At 50.1% G+C, this 14,814-nt stretch overlaps 1 protein-coding gene across 10 annotated transcripts; it reads left to right on the top strand.

The window, feature by feature from the left end:
• Positions 1-126: 126 nt before the first annotated feature.
• On the top strand, positions 127-14,604 carry LOC130532300 (histone-lysine N-methyltransferase ASH1L-like). 10 transcript variants are annotated; one of them, XR_008952306.1, is made up of 14 exons: positions 130-552; positions 3,142-3,980; positions 4,781-8,783; positions 9,989-10,310; positions 10,493-10,651; positions 10,725-10,819; positions 10,899-10,972; positions 11,046-11,091; positions 11,180-11,220; positions 11,324-11,394; positions 11,475-11,657; positions 12,272-12,351; positions 12,457-12,600; positions 12,683-14,604. XR_008952306.1 is itself a non-coding variant. In XM_057044854.1 (14 exons), the coding sequence occupies exons 2-13, from the start codon at positions 3,330-3,332 to the stop codon at positions 12,586-12,588; spliced, it is 5,844 nt and encodes a 1,947-aa protein (XP_056900834.1). In that variant the 5' UTR covers positions 130-552; positions 3,142-3,329; the 3' UTR covers positions 12,589-12,600; positions 12,683-14,604. The 10 variants fall into 10 exon arrangements, 4 of the variants coding, with proteins under 4 accessions (XP_056900834.1, XP_056900835.1, XP_056900836.1 ...); XR_008952307.1 differs by having other exon boundaries at positions 12,686-14,604; XR_008952305.1 differs by having other exon boundaries at positions 11,475-11,639.
• The last annotated feature ends 210 nt before the right edge of the window (positions 14,605-14,814 follow it).

The raw sequence follows: 14,814 nt of genomic DNA on the forward strand, positions 1-14,814 counted from the left end.
ATGAGATCTGTGCTGTGTTCGCCGTTTTATCTCCTCCTCTGGCCACATTAAAATGGCCACGCAATTGCATTCCCGCACATCCACGACCCCTTCCGCGCTGTCATCCTGTCACTGCGCACACACCGCCGCCTTCGTCGACACGTTAACTGCGCGCATGCAAACGAGGAGGCAAACCGAGCCATTATTATTGGCGGGAGCTCTAACTTTCCCCAAGAGGAGTGGGCGAAATTAGATTTAGTGTAACCAGTCCGCCACCTAGCTGCGTAGACGAGCCGAAGGAGATGTGTCGACTGTATGATTATGAAAACACCCGCGCTAGGACTGGCGCACACTCGGCTCTGCGCTCCGATCCGGCTCAAACTCGGTTTTTAGGGGTGTTTTAACCTCCGCCGGACGAAGTTACGTAATCAGACCAACAACTTGTGCCGAGAGTACTCTGGATTACTGTTGGTACGTTTGCTGTGGATTGCCGTCGGTGCCAAGCGGAGCGGAGAGGACAGCAACACCTTCACCTCCTGCCCAAACGCAGTTGGCTCCCGGACGCGCTCTCGGGTAAGTAGCCTGCGTAGTCTCGCTACAGATTTTCAGGGCAGTCGGTATGATTGTGCGCAGGCCTGTCATCATCAGCGAGCTCACGGCACGGTAGGTGAGTGAGGATTTTGTGCATCCGCTTTGCGCTAATTTTATCCCTTGTTGCCGAGTGCATTTTTTCTCCATGCATGGTGATCTTTCTTATTTCGATGTTGCTGACACTAGCAGAAGGGCTGGCAGAGGACAGATGGGAGAGGGAGAGAGAAAAAAGGGTGGCTCGGGACTGATCCACAACACAAACACCGCCGGCAGAACATTTTTTTTTTTAAAATTATAAATATTTTGATGCTTGGCAGCTCTCCGCTTCCACGATGAGTTTTGATCTGCAGTCGTGCGCGGTTTAGGACGTTTCCTTTGACCAGAGAGGCTGGAGCGACGACAACAACAACACGTGCATGTGTGTATGATTTGTAAGTGCGACAGCATGGGAGGGCAGTCATTTTCAGAGAAGGACGCAAAGTCATCAAGGGGAAGGAAGCCCGTGTGGCGTCTTTGGTTCGGCGTTGATAGGTCGCTCCGGTGCAGTGACACCCCCGCTGCTATTACTGTACCTACAGAAGCGCAATACCGACGGGATCAGCCATCATCTGGACATGTGTCACAAACACACGCTTTTTTTTTAACACCCACCAAAGTGTGTGCCTGAGTGTGTGAAGTGAAGCACGACTCACGTGAGAAACTTCTCGTGTCAGAGTGTGTGAGGTTTTTTTTATTTTTTATTTTTTTCATGCCCCCCCATTTCCACCCACGCTGCTGTGCCCCTGACAGGCCGCCGGTCATGGCGCTTTAGCTATGGATAATAACGGCGTCGTGGGAAGCCGATGATGGTTGGAAGTATGGCCGGCCATTATCTTGATTTAATCGATGCCTGGGAGCCGCAGAGGAACCTCTGTCTCCAGTGTCAGGTCCACCCATCATCCTGTCAGTGGAAACGGATCCTGGATTAATATTGGGAGCATTTTTTGAGATGTGTTTTCGGGGTATGGCTCCAAAGGGTGGGGTGGGGTGGGGTGGGGTGGAAGGGGGGATAAAAAGCTATTTGTGTGCACTTTGACTGATGTGGAACGAGCACGGCCTTTTGAGTTTAAAAATCTGCCACTGGAAAAGTCACATGACCCAAAAAGATTTGGTCGCGGAATCCTCGGTGTCGGGGCCGCCTTAGTTAAACGGGCCCTGGAGACGAGGTCGTCTAAGACGAGGTCCTTCAAGACCTTCACCTCTATCGGTGGACTCTGTTCTGTTGTCAGGACGTTTGGGCTTGGAAAGGCTTTGAAAAGCTGTTACATAACAGCAGTTACTGGAACAGATGTTGATTCGAGCTCGGTACGATTCGAGGAATGGGTTTGGGCGTGGAGGAACCACGAAGCAGGAGAGATAGCCCACGGAGCTGCTAAATGAAAACATTAGCCGAGATGCTGGCGGTTTAAGGGGGCAGCTCCGTGCGCTGAGGGACAGGAGGGAGTTTTCCTGAAACGCGGCGGGATTTTATTGGAAGCTGTTTGCCTAAACAAGAACGTACGGCAGAGCAGAAGATGCCGCTTAACTCCACGTATGTCAGGTTAAACAACGACGCTGAGCTGTGTCCGGGGGGAGAAGGGAGGGGAGGGTTAAAGTTGGCTCTATTTTTTCTGGTGAGGGGGGATGTTTTTTTTGAGGGTGTGTTACTTGCCAAAAAAGTCACCTTAAAAGTCAATTTACAATGGGGTCAATGAAAAGCTTGCTTGACTTAGAGGAAGCAATGGGAGGAGGAGGAATTTGCACTCCTTCCAAAAATAAGTTTTACCCTTTCCTACGGATTTGTGTTACCACTACCGAAAGGGGAGGAGGGAGACGGTGAGGCCGTGAATGGAAGGATTTAGGTTGGAGAGGAGGAGAGGAACAGAGTGGAGGAGGAAATATGGTTCTGATTAAAGTGGATAGAGTGTACGAGTTGACCATTTTACTGTGTGGTCTGGAGGGGGGGGGGGGGGGGGCGGATAGAGAATGCACATGCAAGCCTTTTGCCAGACAAAAAAAAAAGTGGGGAGTTTCAGAGAGAAAAGAAAGTACAGAAGAGGGAAGGGTGGGAGGGAAAAGTGCTTGTGGGAGTAACCGAGAACAGAAGGTGCAGTGACAGTGGGCGGAGGGGGGGGGGGGGGGTGGATTGAGCATTTGAATCAATCAGGAGCTGCTTGATTGATAAAGTGATTCGGAAAGAGTGCTGGTCGGGAACTCTTCGGAGTCATTAACGACGGGGGTGGGGGTCTTACAGAAAACTAGGCCCAGCTGGTTTTGAAGAATGTGAGTAAACGCGTCTTCCAGGCAGCGTGAACATTCTGGGAATGGCTGATTGCCCCGTGTGTTTTCTGTGTGATGAGATCATCTCCGTGGATGCAGAGTAGCACCTCTCCACAGCTGCTTCCAGAAAAGGGACTTCCCCTCATTTTCTGTAGCTTACTGCTGCTGCTTAACACATGAGCTCACCAAAATGACTAATCACCAGCCTCTCTATCTCTCTGTTTGTCTGTTTCTCTTTCCCTCTCTGTCTGCCTCGTGTCTATTCCGTCTCAGTTCAAGCCAAAAGGAACCGACCTCGCTTCGCTGGATAAAGGAGCTCAATCCGATTTAAGGATTTTATTTTGGAAATCTTTTGACCTGCACCTGCACTCCGCTATTTGCAACGTACCCCACCAGGACCATTTTAAAAGCACTATCCTGGAAGCTCCACAGCATCCTCTTTCTCCCCCCTGACATCTCTGATGGACCAGAGAGTGAAGGGGGGGAAGCCTCCAAGCACGAGCCCCGCTCTCTACGCCACCTCCGCACCTGAAGACTCTGAACAGAATAAAGTGGCGGAGAAAAGGCGGAAAGTTGACGGGGAACATGGAGATGTGGGAGGAAAGGAGGAGGAGAAACAGGAATCGGGAAAAAAGAAAGATGGAAGCAAAGGGACAGTCCTGGAGTTTCTGATAGAAGGTCGCTGTGGAAGTGCTGGGCAGCAGCAGCTCCAAATCTCTGGCAGAGAGACGAGCTGCCCCGAGGGGAATTTACGACTCCGGATCGGACTGCAGACCAAACGCACCAAGAAACCACCCAAGATTTTGGAAAGCTACGTCTGCAAGCCCACCTTCAGGACCTATCAGAGGCAAGGGCGGGGGCCACTGAAGGGGGACGGAGAACAAGAACAGCGGAGCAGAACTCCAGATGAAGCGAGCAGAGATCAGTCGTCGGCTCCGAACGCCCCCCAGCCTGCGTCCAAACAAGCTGCGGGCGCCGCTTCCCCACCGCCGTCATCGGCGTCGCCATCCTCGTTGCCACAGCCGCGGCCGTTATCACCAGCATCGCCGACAGTTTCCACCCCGGCCTCAGTCTCTGCAGTCACCAATCAAGGGAACAAACCACCTAAACAGGTAAATCAAGGAAAAGTCAAATCAAAACACTCCTCTTCGTGTCACACAGCATTTACCTTGCGTATATTTCCGTTTTTGCCTTTGTGTGTGTAGCTACTAAAGAGAATTATGGTGAAAAATCACTTAGCTTTGTACCGAGATGTAATAAGGTCAAATGAGCTATTGTTTCAATACTGGAACCTAAGCAGCCCATTTAAATAAACAGACCTATAAATAGGACAACGGCACAGCAACCACTTGGAGCTATTACAGACATTGGTCCACCAGTCCCTATGACAATCACCCAGGGGGAAGCTTATTGCTTTAGCTGAGCAAATGCCTCACAGGCTGCAGCATACCAAAATTACAGGACAAGCACAAAATGTCAAGCCTTCTCATTTGTATTAGGGGCAATTTATAGCTACCAATAGCACAGGCCTGTCTCTGCCCGGCTCTCTATATCTGCCCCCTCGTCTATTTTTATGTCCCCTCTTTTCTCTACCTGCTCTCATTTATCTTTCTCCCCCCCTTTTGCGTCCCCTTCTTGCTCTCTTCCTCTCCATTTCTCTGCCTTTGTATTCCTCTTTTCTGTGCCAACACCATTCCTCTTTCCATCACCTCACTCTCTCTCCTTCCCCACCCCCTCAGCGTGCCCTCTTTTCTCTGCTCGATTGAGCCATTTTGTCCTGGATCTTTTTATCGTTGGGCAAAAACAAAAAAAGCAATTATGATCTATTTCGCTTTGTCCTTCATCGCTGTCAATAGTGAACGGGCGCCATTCATGTTGATTAATTTCGAGATCCCATCTTCTCATTCCTCAGGTTCCTCTCAAGCTGGATGAGAAGTCAGAGGGGACTTCGATTGGCAGAGTGAAGAAAGAGAAGCTCCAGAGCGTCAATGGCCAGCCTGACCCTGCAGGACACAAATCCAGTTCGCTGGCACCAGAGCAGAGGGTTTCAAACACAGCGTGCATGTCAGATGTTTCGGGCTTGGAACCGAGGAACGAAGGAAATACCTGTAAAAAGCATAATGGTTTGGTGCACGCAACAAAGCAGAAGGGACTGTCTAACGGGAAAGGCTCCGTTAACAGCACCTCATCAAAACCCAAATGTGGAAAACAGAGCAATTTGTCTAATGAGTCTTCTGTGGAATCTTCAAGACCCTCAGACTCCACCAGCTCTCAGAAAGAACTTAGCTCGTCCAGTAAGAAAACACCAGACCATCCTTGCCCTCCCTCACCTGAAACCTTCACATCGAAACAGCCGTTGACTTCCGCCGTTGAGCCCTCCTCACCTGAGTCTCGCATTCTGGATCCCTCTCTGCATTCCTCACAAGAGAGGAAAGAAGGGAAAACGAAAGAAAGAGACAAAACGGCCAAAAAAGAGAAGAAAATCAAACGGCACCGATTGGAAAGGGAAAGAGCGATGAGTGGCCTCAGAAAAGAGGAAGGGGTGAAGAAAAAGAAGAAGAAAAAGGACGGACAATCGAAGCGCAATAAAGAAAAGGAGGCAAGACACAAGGCCAAAAATGCTTGGTGGGATGAGCTCAAGAGTGAAAGAGGGAAATGTGACAAAAGGAACGACAAATTTCCGCCAGACAGGGACAAAACAGAAGCTAATCTTGCAAAAAGTTGTGAAACAGTTGTGAACTGCAAACTAGACAAAACCTCAAAAGCAGCGAATCCAGGCAGACCACCTGAGACGGACAAGGCGGAGGACCGATGTAAACCGGTGAAGCAGTCTGAGCCGGCAACAGATGACAACCATAAATCAAAAGAACAAGATCTTCCTAAACATTTAGCGGTTCTCTCAAGCCACACCTCATCTGCCCCTCCTTCTATTTCTGCTCCCCCTGCTCGTGCCCCTGTTTCTCCACCTGGTCCTCTCCAAGAACAAGACAGCCGGCCACTCAAGAAGCGCAAAGCAAGACGACCCAGCTGGACCAAGCTTGTGCAACGGGCCCAGAGGGCGGAGAATCAGGGAGCCCCATTAGATTCCCAACATAATCCTATATTAGGTTTCTCGCAGAGTCTCAAGACTTCCCTTCCTGATAAGGCCACTCTTCAACAGACACAAGAGTTACACCATCCTCCCTCCAGTTCCCTTACCAACAGATCCCCCCCTCTCTCTTCTGTGTCTAAACCTCCATCTCCAAAACAGAGTCACTTCACATTAGACTCCAAACCCCCGTCTTCCCAATGCCCCGCATCGCCTGTCCGAAAAAGAGGCCGCCCTAAATCCCACAGCTTGAGCTTTGATGAAGCTCCAGCTAGACCTTCCCTAAATTCTTACCCGACCGTACCTCTGCTAGGATGTGATGGAATTCAGACATCTGTGCAGAAGCTGAGCTCAGTATTACAGCGGCCCGCTCTTCCCAAGGCCAGCCCCAAGAAGCGAGGCCGTCCTCCCAAACGACCCATCGCCGAAGAGCAGGTTGAAAATGCACTGAATTGCACTGATCATGCAAACCGAAGAAAAGACCTTCGTCCTCCTGAGAAGAGGGACAGGCAGCTAAAGATCAGAAGGCTGATAAACGAAATGAAGAAAAGGAAGAAGAGGAGACTTCAAAAGGCCAAGTTGTCTGAGTTTGTGGGTCAGGAGGGGAAGAGGGGCGAGGGAGCAGATAGTGAGAGCTCTCTGAGCAGGTGTAAAGCCATAGACTCTTCAACAATTCACTCGCTATCAGCTCTGTCCTCGTCGTTTGGATGTAAGTTGGGACCGCAGATTAATGTGAGCAAGAGGGGGACCATCTATATGGGCAAGAGACGAGGACGCAAACCAAAAATTCAAGCGGCCTCAACAGCTCAAACCAGTTCCCAGAACTCCAGTCAGTCTTCCCTGTTTAGCAGTCCCTCAGAAACGTCTCTTTTCTTAAGCCAACCCCAGCATTCTGCCTCTCACCCGTTTCCCTCCCCTTCTCTCACCCACTCCAGTGGTGCCCATAGCCCTTATAGTGAAGGCAGCCTTACGGAACCCATGTCCTCCTTCCTTTTTTCCCACCCCTTCTCCCTCCCTTCGCCGTCATCCTCCTGTACCTCCCCCCGGCCTCCCTCCTCATCATCCCTTTCTTCCTTTGTCAAAAAGAGCTGTCCGTGCCAGGGAAGGCATCACTTCCCCTTTCACCAGTCCTCATGTAAGCTCTCGTGTCTCATGCCTCTACTTCACCCCACACCTGGCTCCCCTGGCCACTTAAAGGACACCACCCCCTCCCCCAGGAGCGAATCACACAGCGACGAGACGCTGCCCAGCGATAGTGGCATCGGAACGGATAACAACAGTGTTTCTGAGCGAGGAGAAATAAGGGGTGTTCGAGGCATGCCGAGATTAGGTCAGGGTCCGGGACTGATCCTGGGGGGTGCGAGGCAACGCTCCTCACTCGGGGAGCGTCCCTCTCCCATCTCTTCACCCATCGCCAACGTTGCCAGGCACAAAAACCCCATCAGCAAATCTGCGACGGTGGTGCGTCACAGGGACAGGCATAGACACAGGCGGAGAGATTATAACTGCCCCGCCTCCTGCGCTTGCTTGTGCTCGTGCTCCTGCCCGGGACACAACAAATGCGTCCATTCGGATTGTTACTCCTGCCTTGAGAATAATGCGCTGAAGAGGCAGAAAAATAAACACAAGAAGAAGCATCAGCAGCTGCACATGCAAGATCCAGAGTTCTTGGCTGAACTGGAGGATCTGATTGGCCAGTTTAGTGAGGTCCACATTGGACGGCGAGGCTGGGCAAAGGCTGGGCTAGGACAGGGTTTTGATGGAAATGGGACTTCTTCAGCCGGAAGGCGCCACCACTCCCCTCATTCCCTCTGCTCTAACATCTTCAGGATAAATCTCAATGGCTTCTACTCCCCTCACCCTTCATCATACTCCGCTAATCCCCCCTTTCCGCCCCAGCCTTTCTACCCCTGTCAGCCCTTGCTTTGTAACAGGAAGCCGGAGCGCAGACAGTGTGGTTGCCCATCCAAGTTCCCGGACACTCTTGAGAATATGGCCTTTTACAACAGCTATCCCCCATCCCTTTACCACCACCTTCCCAACTCATACCCCCTTCCCTCTCCACACCAGTTCGCCCCCCATCAGACTCACCATGCTCATTTCCTTCTGAACCCCGCCAGATTCCAGAGGCGGGGTTCAGGGTTCACGTCTAGCCTGTCCTGTGGGTGCGGGAGGAATGAACACAAACACAAGCATAAACACCGAAACAGGCTCTGCGAGAGAGATATGGAGGACGACGAGGAGTTGCACGAAGACGAGGAGGAAGATGGGATCGAGAAACCGGGCTCAAGTCAGGGGACAGGGTTCATTCTGGGCCGAGGCGAGGCTGGAAGAAAAGCTGCAAGAGGAATAGGGAGTGTGCTGTCCAGGGAGTCGCCATGGTTATGTGAGAAGGGAAATAATTTGCTGTCCCATGCTGCTTCTGCAGTCACAACACCTCCTTCCCTGTCAGCAGAGAGGTACAAACACACAGCTCTCACCTCACTGGGGCTGGGCTCCTCTCATCTCTCCTCATTTGGGGGAGGCTGGAGTGGCCTGGGCCAGAACTGGGCAAAGTTTGGAGGCCTGAGTGCGACGAGCTTCGGAAACACAAACCCCAGCAGAAGCCTCAGCGGAGAACAGCGTACTGATCAGGTGGCTGCGTCCGACGGGGAGGACGAGGCCGAGGACGAAGACTCCCCCCTGTATAAGACGCCGCAGTTTTCGCCACACACCAACCTGTTCACGTCTGCGGCCATGGCAGAAAGAGGGAGGGGTTTGAGGAGCAGAGACGCAGAAAGGACCTGGAGGAGCGACGAGTCAGCGTGGACAGAGAGGAGAGAAGCAGGTGGGGTTTCCATCATTCCATCTATAAAACTATTCATATGTGCATGTGAACTTCACAGGACCTCAGGGTGAGGAAATTATAGCTAATTTGCATTTCACTGACTGGAAAGTCTCCATTGATAAAAAGTTGCCTGGTTCAGTGAAGGTTTTAAAGTGCAGCTGCACTGGAAAAATGTCATTTCTTACCACAGATGGCAGTTTAAATGATAGGTGGAATCTGTCAGCTGCAAATATCATTGAAATATGGAAAATGCAACAATTTGTCCCATCAAATTACTGAGTAATTTCTTTTATGTGAAGTCTTTACTCCAACGGTGTGAGAAATGTTTTTATTTGTGAGGGGGGAAAGACTGTGGCATCAGTAATTTACCCAATCCCCTTTCTTTTCTTTTTGCCTGTGTTGTTGAGCCACAGTTCTGCACAAATCTGCAGGGAGGAAATCAGACTCCATTCTTATAATAGATCATTTCTGACTCCAGCTGCTGTGAAGAAAATGCGTCTAACGACTTGTCACCCAGTAAGGTGTGCAAAGCACTCACCAGATAAAGTGATTATTTTAGAAGCGCTGTTAAAGCGGGGCACCTTGATCCCACTCTTCCAGAAACTCCTTCGTTACGTACGTTAAGGCTGCGCGCTTTTGTCGGGGCTACTTGCTGAACGCCGTCATTAGTAAACCACCAGATTGGCTATTTAAAGCACGGCCTATCCCTCACCGCTGACCCTGGGGATCTGTTTGACTTGGAAAAATTCACCAAGGAAAGAACAGCCAGCCTCGTCTGAGACTGTGGAAAAATGGAACAAAGGGATAGATGAGCTGAGGAGTGATGGATGAGATGAAAGATGAGGTCAGAGCAGGGGCAAAACAAACGGTGCGTGGTGAAACGTGTGCATCCTGAAGCACTGCAGGTTTCCACGGGACGTTGTGTGTTAAAGGCAGTAGATTTGTGCGTATTCTGCGTCTAAAAAGCACGCAGTGGGCAGTGCTTGTTTCCCGTTGATGGTTTTGAACCTGTGTGTGTATTAATGGGTTTTCCACAAGAGATCTGGTCAGAGGAAATGTGACTCACCTAATCTGTTCTCCGGCATGACTCAGGCCAGTCTGGCCTCACGTCACACCTCCTGCTGGATAAATCGCGGCTTCACATCTGTCTCGTTTCCTCTCTGACCCCGCCCCCGCCCCACCTGCCTGTATTTCAATGGCCGCAGGTTTACACGGCGACTGGAGAGGTTGGGACCAGCACCGGAGCGCGGCACCGGATAGCGAGGAAGGGGTCAACAAAAGGAGACCGGGACGGCCCCGAAAGCGCCCGCCGCCCTCCGCCCTGTCCTCACCCAAGCACTCGTCTACAGTTCCTCCCGTGTCACCTGATCTCTCGCGCGCAGACGGGAGAGAAGGGGGAGCGAGGCAAGAGGAGCGGGGGCCAGAAAAAAGCCGAGGAGGCAGCGTGGCGCGGCAGGCGGCAGAGCTGGAGTCACATGCCAGGAAGAGAAAAAAGAGAAAACACGGTGACTCGCCTTATCATCAGAGGTAAACACATAACTTTACAGTCGAGGACCTGAGCTGGTTGACTTGAAAATTCTTTACAACCACTCGCCATGGCGATATTAACCCGCTGTTTTCAGCACTGTGTGCTAAACCAGTGCCTTTTCTCTCTTTCTCTTTTTTCCTCACTGTCATTCTACCTCTCTCTCTTCCTGCTTTACTTTTAGTGCTGATGAGGACACGCCCCCTGAATGTTACAGCCCGTCGGAGGACGACGAGGCACCTTCCCAACCAGTGGCCTTCCAGAGAGAGGAGAAGCTCGATGGACCTCCCAGGAAGAAGTATCTGGTGGCTGGTCTTTACTCTGATGATTACAAAATGGCAGAGTGAGTTCAATTTGCCAACAAGCTGTGATGTCACTGCTTCCAAAAATCAGTAGTTAACGTGTTTCTCTTACAGTCCCCCCTCCCAATCCCAACAGTTGAGCAGCGAAAGCACCGACTACACCCCAGGAGACCGCGAGTACAGCCTTTTACCCGCTCCCATGCATGTTGGTGAGTGCTCGTGAAACTGCCGTGTGGCGTTGCAGCGTGTGACTGTTTATGGGAAAGCAAAAACTTCTGTCCCCTCCAGGGAAGTACCTGAGGCTAAAGCGGATTCATTTCCAATTACCTTACGACGTTATGTGGCAATGGCAGCACGATGAGGTACATTAGCACAGTTAGCACGTTTGGAGCGTCTCTGCTGATCAGAACGTGACAGTAATTTGTGTTGCTACAGCTGGATCGGCCGCCGACCGTCCCCCTGAAGAGGAAGCGGCGATACTGTGAGTTCTGAGACCTATCGTTATCTTGAGCGCCGTCGGGTGGGTCGGTGCACTAATCCTCTGTTTCCGCTGCATCTGTTTCTCTCAGGCCGGCTGAAGGAGCGGCCCGAATCCTCTCATCAGATAGCCGTGAGTGCATGTGGTTCGGGTTAACCTATTCCAGGAAAGCGCGCGGCCGTAATAGCTGTTCAAACGCGCTTGGTGCCACTCCCTTTTTGTTTCTGCTCCGCAGAAGGAGAACTCGCGTGACATCAGCAGCCTGTTCCCTCACCTCAACATGGAGCTGTTGACAAGCAGCGAGAGGTACGCAGACGCTCCCCTCCGCAGAAATGTCTCGATGCGACCGCGGACACCTTACCTGTCTCCCTGTGTGTCCGGGTCAGGAGCTTCGTCGTGAAACACCGCGTGTTCCTCGTGAGGAACTGGGAGCTTGTCAGAGACAGACAGATCCGCCTCAGGATAAACAGCGAGAGAGACGCAGAGGCCGAGGACACGGACTCGCAGCATCTGTCCTGTGATGGATCCAGTGGGGACAGCAGCCACATCAAGTCAGGTCCATGAAGCAAGTGTGTGTGTTAGTTTTGTTTCTGTAGGTGTTTGTGTATGCGTACTCGTATGTGGAAGTTCTCTGTACATTATGAGCCTAGAACATTAGTGCTGGACACTTGTATGGACTTCCTGTGGCTGTGTCTTGTGTTTTGCATGTGTGTGTTGTTCTTGGAACTTGGAAATCCATTTTTGGGACTTTTGAGGGGGAAGACTTGAAAATCGAGGGCGAGGTACCGAGGACCCTGCAAGTCAGAATAAATGGAAGTCAGTGCAAAGGCCCCACAAAGATAGCTAATCTCTGAGATTTTGCGTGTGTGTGTGTGTATCCTGTCATGTTTGGCTTGTCTTTCCACATCATACTCAGCCCAAAATAAGTGGTTTTCCAACCGCAGAATTTTAGCCTGCAGAAATGTTTCCCCGTTTCTGTCATCTACTCCTGGTGTCCAAGAACCCAGCAGGCATCATCTTTCCGCATTAGCAGTGAAAACACACAGTTTCCATCGACGTCTGAGGGCACATCGGAAAAGGGGGGGGCACACTTATACATAGATCTTTGTTAAAATGCCATGTTTGCATAATCTCCTGCTGTGTTTTTACTAACGTCGAGTACTGCTTGACCTCTGACCTGCAGATCAGTCGGCGGGGAGACGGGGCACTGACCCCCATCACCAGAGTCAGGAAGCGCCCAGCGCTCTCACTGCCAGCCCCTGTGTGAGTGAACACATATCCCTCATCAAAGATTTGTAACTTTCCACCCCCCCCCCCACCCAGAAATATCTGCTTTTGAGATTAATTGCACGTTCCTGTTCACCACAGCCCGCCACAACCCAGAGCAGGCAAGAGGAGGAGGGGAAGGAAGGAAAACAAGGAGGAGGGGAAGAGATCTGCAGCAGAGAACAGCGGAGAAAACGACTGAATGATTTACTTTTGACCCTGCGGCACTCATAAGCTAACGGACAGGTGGGTCGTTCATCAGATACAGGAACTGGAAGGCCTCAGGGTTCCGCTTGCTCGGTTTTGCTGATAGTGTCTTTCCTCTTAGTAGGTGGGAACCACTCTCAAAAAGGGACCAGGCCCACCACAGGACAGATGGAGCGGAACCCGTGTCGTAGCACTGCTGCTAACAGCAGCCAGGAAGAACGAGCTACGGAGGGAAAAGAGAGGTGGGGAGCCGCAGCATCTGTAGATGGGGGAAAGAAGTGGGTTGAACCTCCTCCCTGAAGGGCATCACAACCAGGATGAAACAATGGAATCGCATCTTTTGTCCAAGAGCAGGGGATGAAGACCAGATACGACGTCCCAGACGAAAGAGAGAAACAGACCAGCCGAAATAAATTTGCACTAGTGCTCGATGAACAAGCACACTAAAGACTTCTAACCGAGTGGACACACTCTAAACACAGATATTTTGATTGCTCTTAACTTCAGCACCTTAAGCCAACTAGGAAAGTAGGAATGCTGTCCAGAGACTAAAAGAGGACAAACACGGTACCCAGAGTTTTTGAGATGAAGAGCTCACAAACCGCCCGAGAGGAGTGAAGTAGGTCAAAAAAAAAGAAGCGTCATTGAATCATCAAGCTTTCAAAGTCACATTGCACCTTTGGGGAATGTTACGGGGAGAAATGAACCAGTTAAAAGCTCTCAAGGCGACATTAAGAGTTTTTCTCCGCTTAACCAAGACAGTGTGTGCTATGTGCCAGTTGAATAGGCAGGGGAGGGGGCGGGCCTAGCGATAGGAATTTTGGCAACGCTGCAAGAGAATTTCTAATGAGGTTTCAGGAGAGGAGTTATTTTTGAAATCTAAAAAAAAAACAAAAACCTACTGGGTACTGTCGGATCAGGACACGGCGGAGAGATATATTTACTATAGGAATGTTTTCGTCGACTCCTTTCAGTATTGCTTCCTGGAGAAAGGAGGTGGCTCGGTGGGGGGAAAGTGTCTTGTTTACTTCAGTCTGCCTTTAAGAATGTGTTGCTCTCTGCTCCAGAACACTGACAATCAGAATGTCTTCAAGGGGGCAAGAGAGAGAGAGAGGAGAGGGATGAAACCTAGAATTGATCTGGCCCACGTGCTCTGTAGAAGTGCCCTGTCGTCTCGTGCGCGTACCTAAGCGAGCTCATGCAGTGTTTAAAAAGCAATATGTCCTCCGATAAGGACGCTAATGAGACTTCCTTTGTTATAGCAGTTTTTTTAAGTTGTGAATATTGAGGATTTGAGTCTTTTTGTACAGCTGCATAGTAGATTGTACTCATATTAGGAGCACTTGGCTAACCTGTTCAGTGGAAATAACCATAAGCGCTTCTTTTCATATGCATGTACAGACCGGTTCTCCTTCTGTCAGCAGTAGCGTGTGAAATTACGATACAGTACAGTACTATTGGGATAACCTTTGCTCACTTTACTAACATCTCCCCACTGATTATACAGCTGACCAATGCAGCAGTCTTTTCTTGTGAAAAACTGACTATGATTGTATATTTTTTGATAGAATTAGGGGTTTTTTTGTCTCTTCTTTTTGCAGACCGAACATCGTCTGTTTTTGTCTTGTTATTGGTCAGACAATCAGTGACAGGAAAGTCTTTCCAGTGTTAAATTAACGTCTCGCTTTCTGTAGCGTGGCTTCTTACGGCAAGCCATGAAAGTGCAATTTTTTTGACTGTTTACATACTGTACGTATACATTTTCTCTCTTTCCTTTGTTTTTTTTTTTTTAAAGGAAAAAAAACTAGGAGCACTACGTTATTGCCAGTGGGTGATTAACTTTATAGCAAAGGTACACATAAAGATTTATTTATCTAGTTTGCATGTCTTGTAACCTTTGCCTGATGCCTCTGAAAATGTGCATTTGAAAAACAAAACATCAAAAACAGAACAGCTATAGCTCAGTACCATAGAATGTCTGCTCAGACTTTTTTGCCTCTATAACCATAATAATAAAAGCATTTTATGTCTACCAGTCAGAAAGCGCCGCTGCCTCTCTGTCTGTGCGAAGCCTTCCATTTGCTGTTTCAAGAGGTGTTTTCATCAGCTTTAGCTAACAGTGCTATCTAGTGGCGCTGGATTGTATCTCAAACTCTGGCGTCCTCCATAATGACCCAGAATGAAGGACGCTATCAGCAGAAAGTACTTACAAGATGGGGGGTGTGCAGCTGCTCACGCCGGCGCGTTATTGTC

This window comes from Takifugu flavidus, chromosome 10 (assembly GCF_003711565.1).
Source record: "Takifugu flavidus isolate HTHZ2018 chromosome 10, ASM371156v2, whole genome shotgun sequence".
In the NCBI taxonomy this organism is placed as follows: domain Eukaryota; kingdom Metazoa; phylum Chordata; class Actinopteri; order Tetraodontiformes; family Tetraodontidae; genus Takifugu; species Takifugu flavidus.

Excerpts from the sequence above, each read along its gene's own strand:
- LOC130532300 (XM_057044854.1), top strand. The coding sequence starts at position 3,330 with ATGGACCAGAGAGTGAAGGGGGGGAAGCCTCCAAGCACGAGCCCCGCT. Across the intron at positions 10,311-10,492 it reads GACTCGCCTTATCATCAGAG|TGCTGATGAGGACACGCCCC; the intron begins GTAAACACATAA and ends CTTTACTTTTAG. Across the intron at positions 11,221-11,323 it reads AATCCTCTCATCAGATAGCC|AAGGAGAACTCGCGTGACAT; the intron begins GTGAGTGCATGT and ends TCTGCTCCGCAG.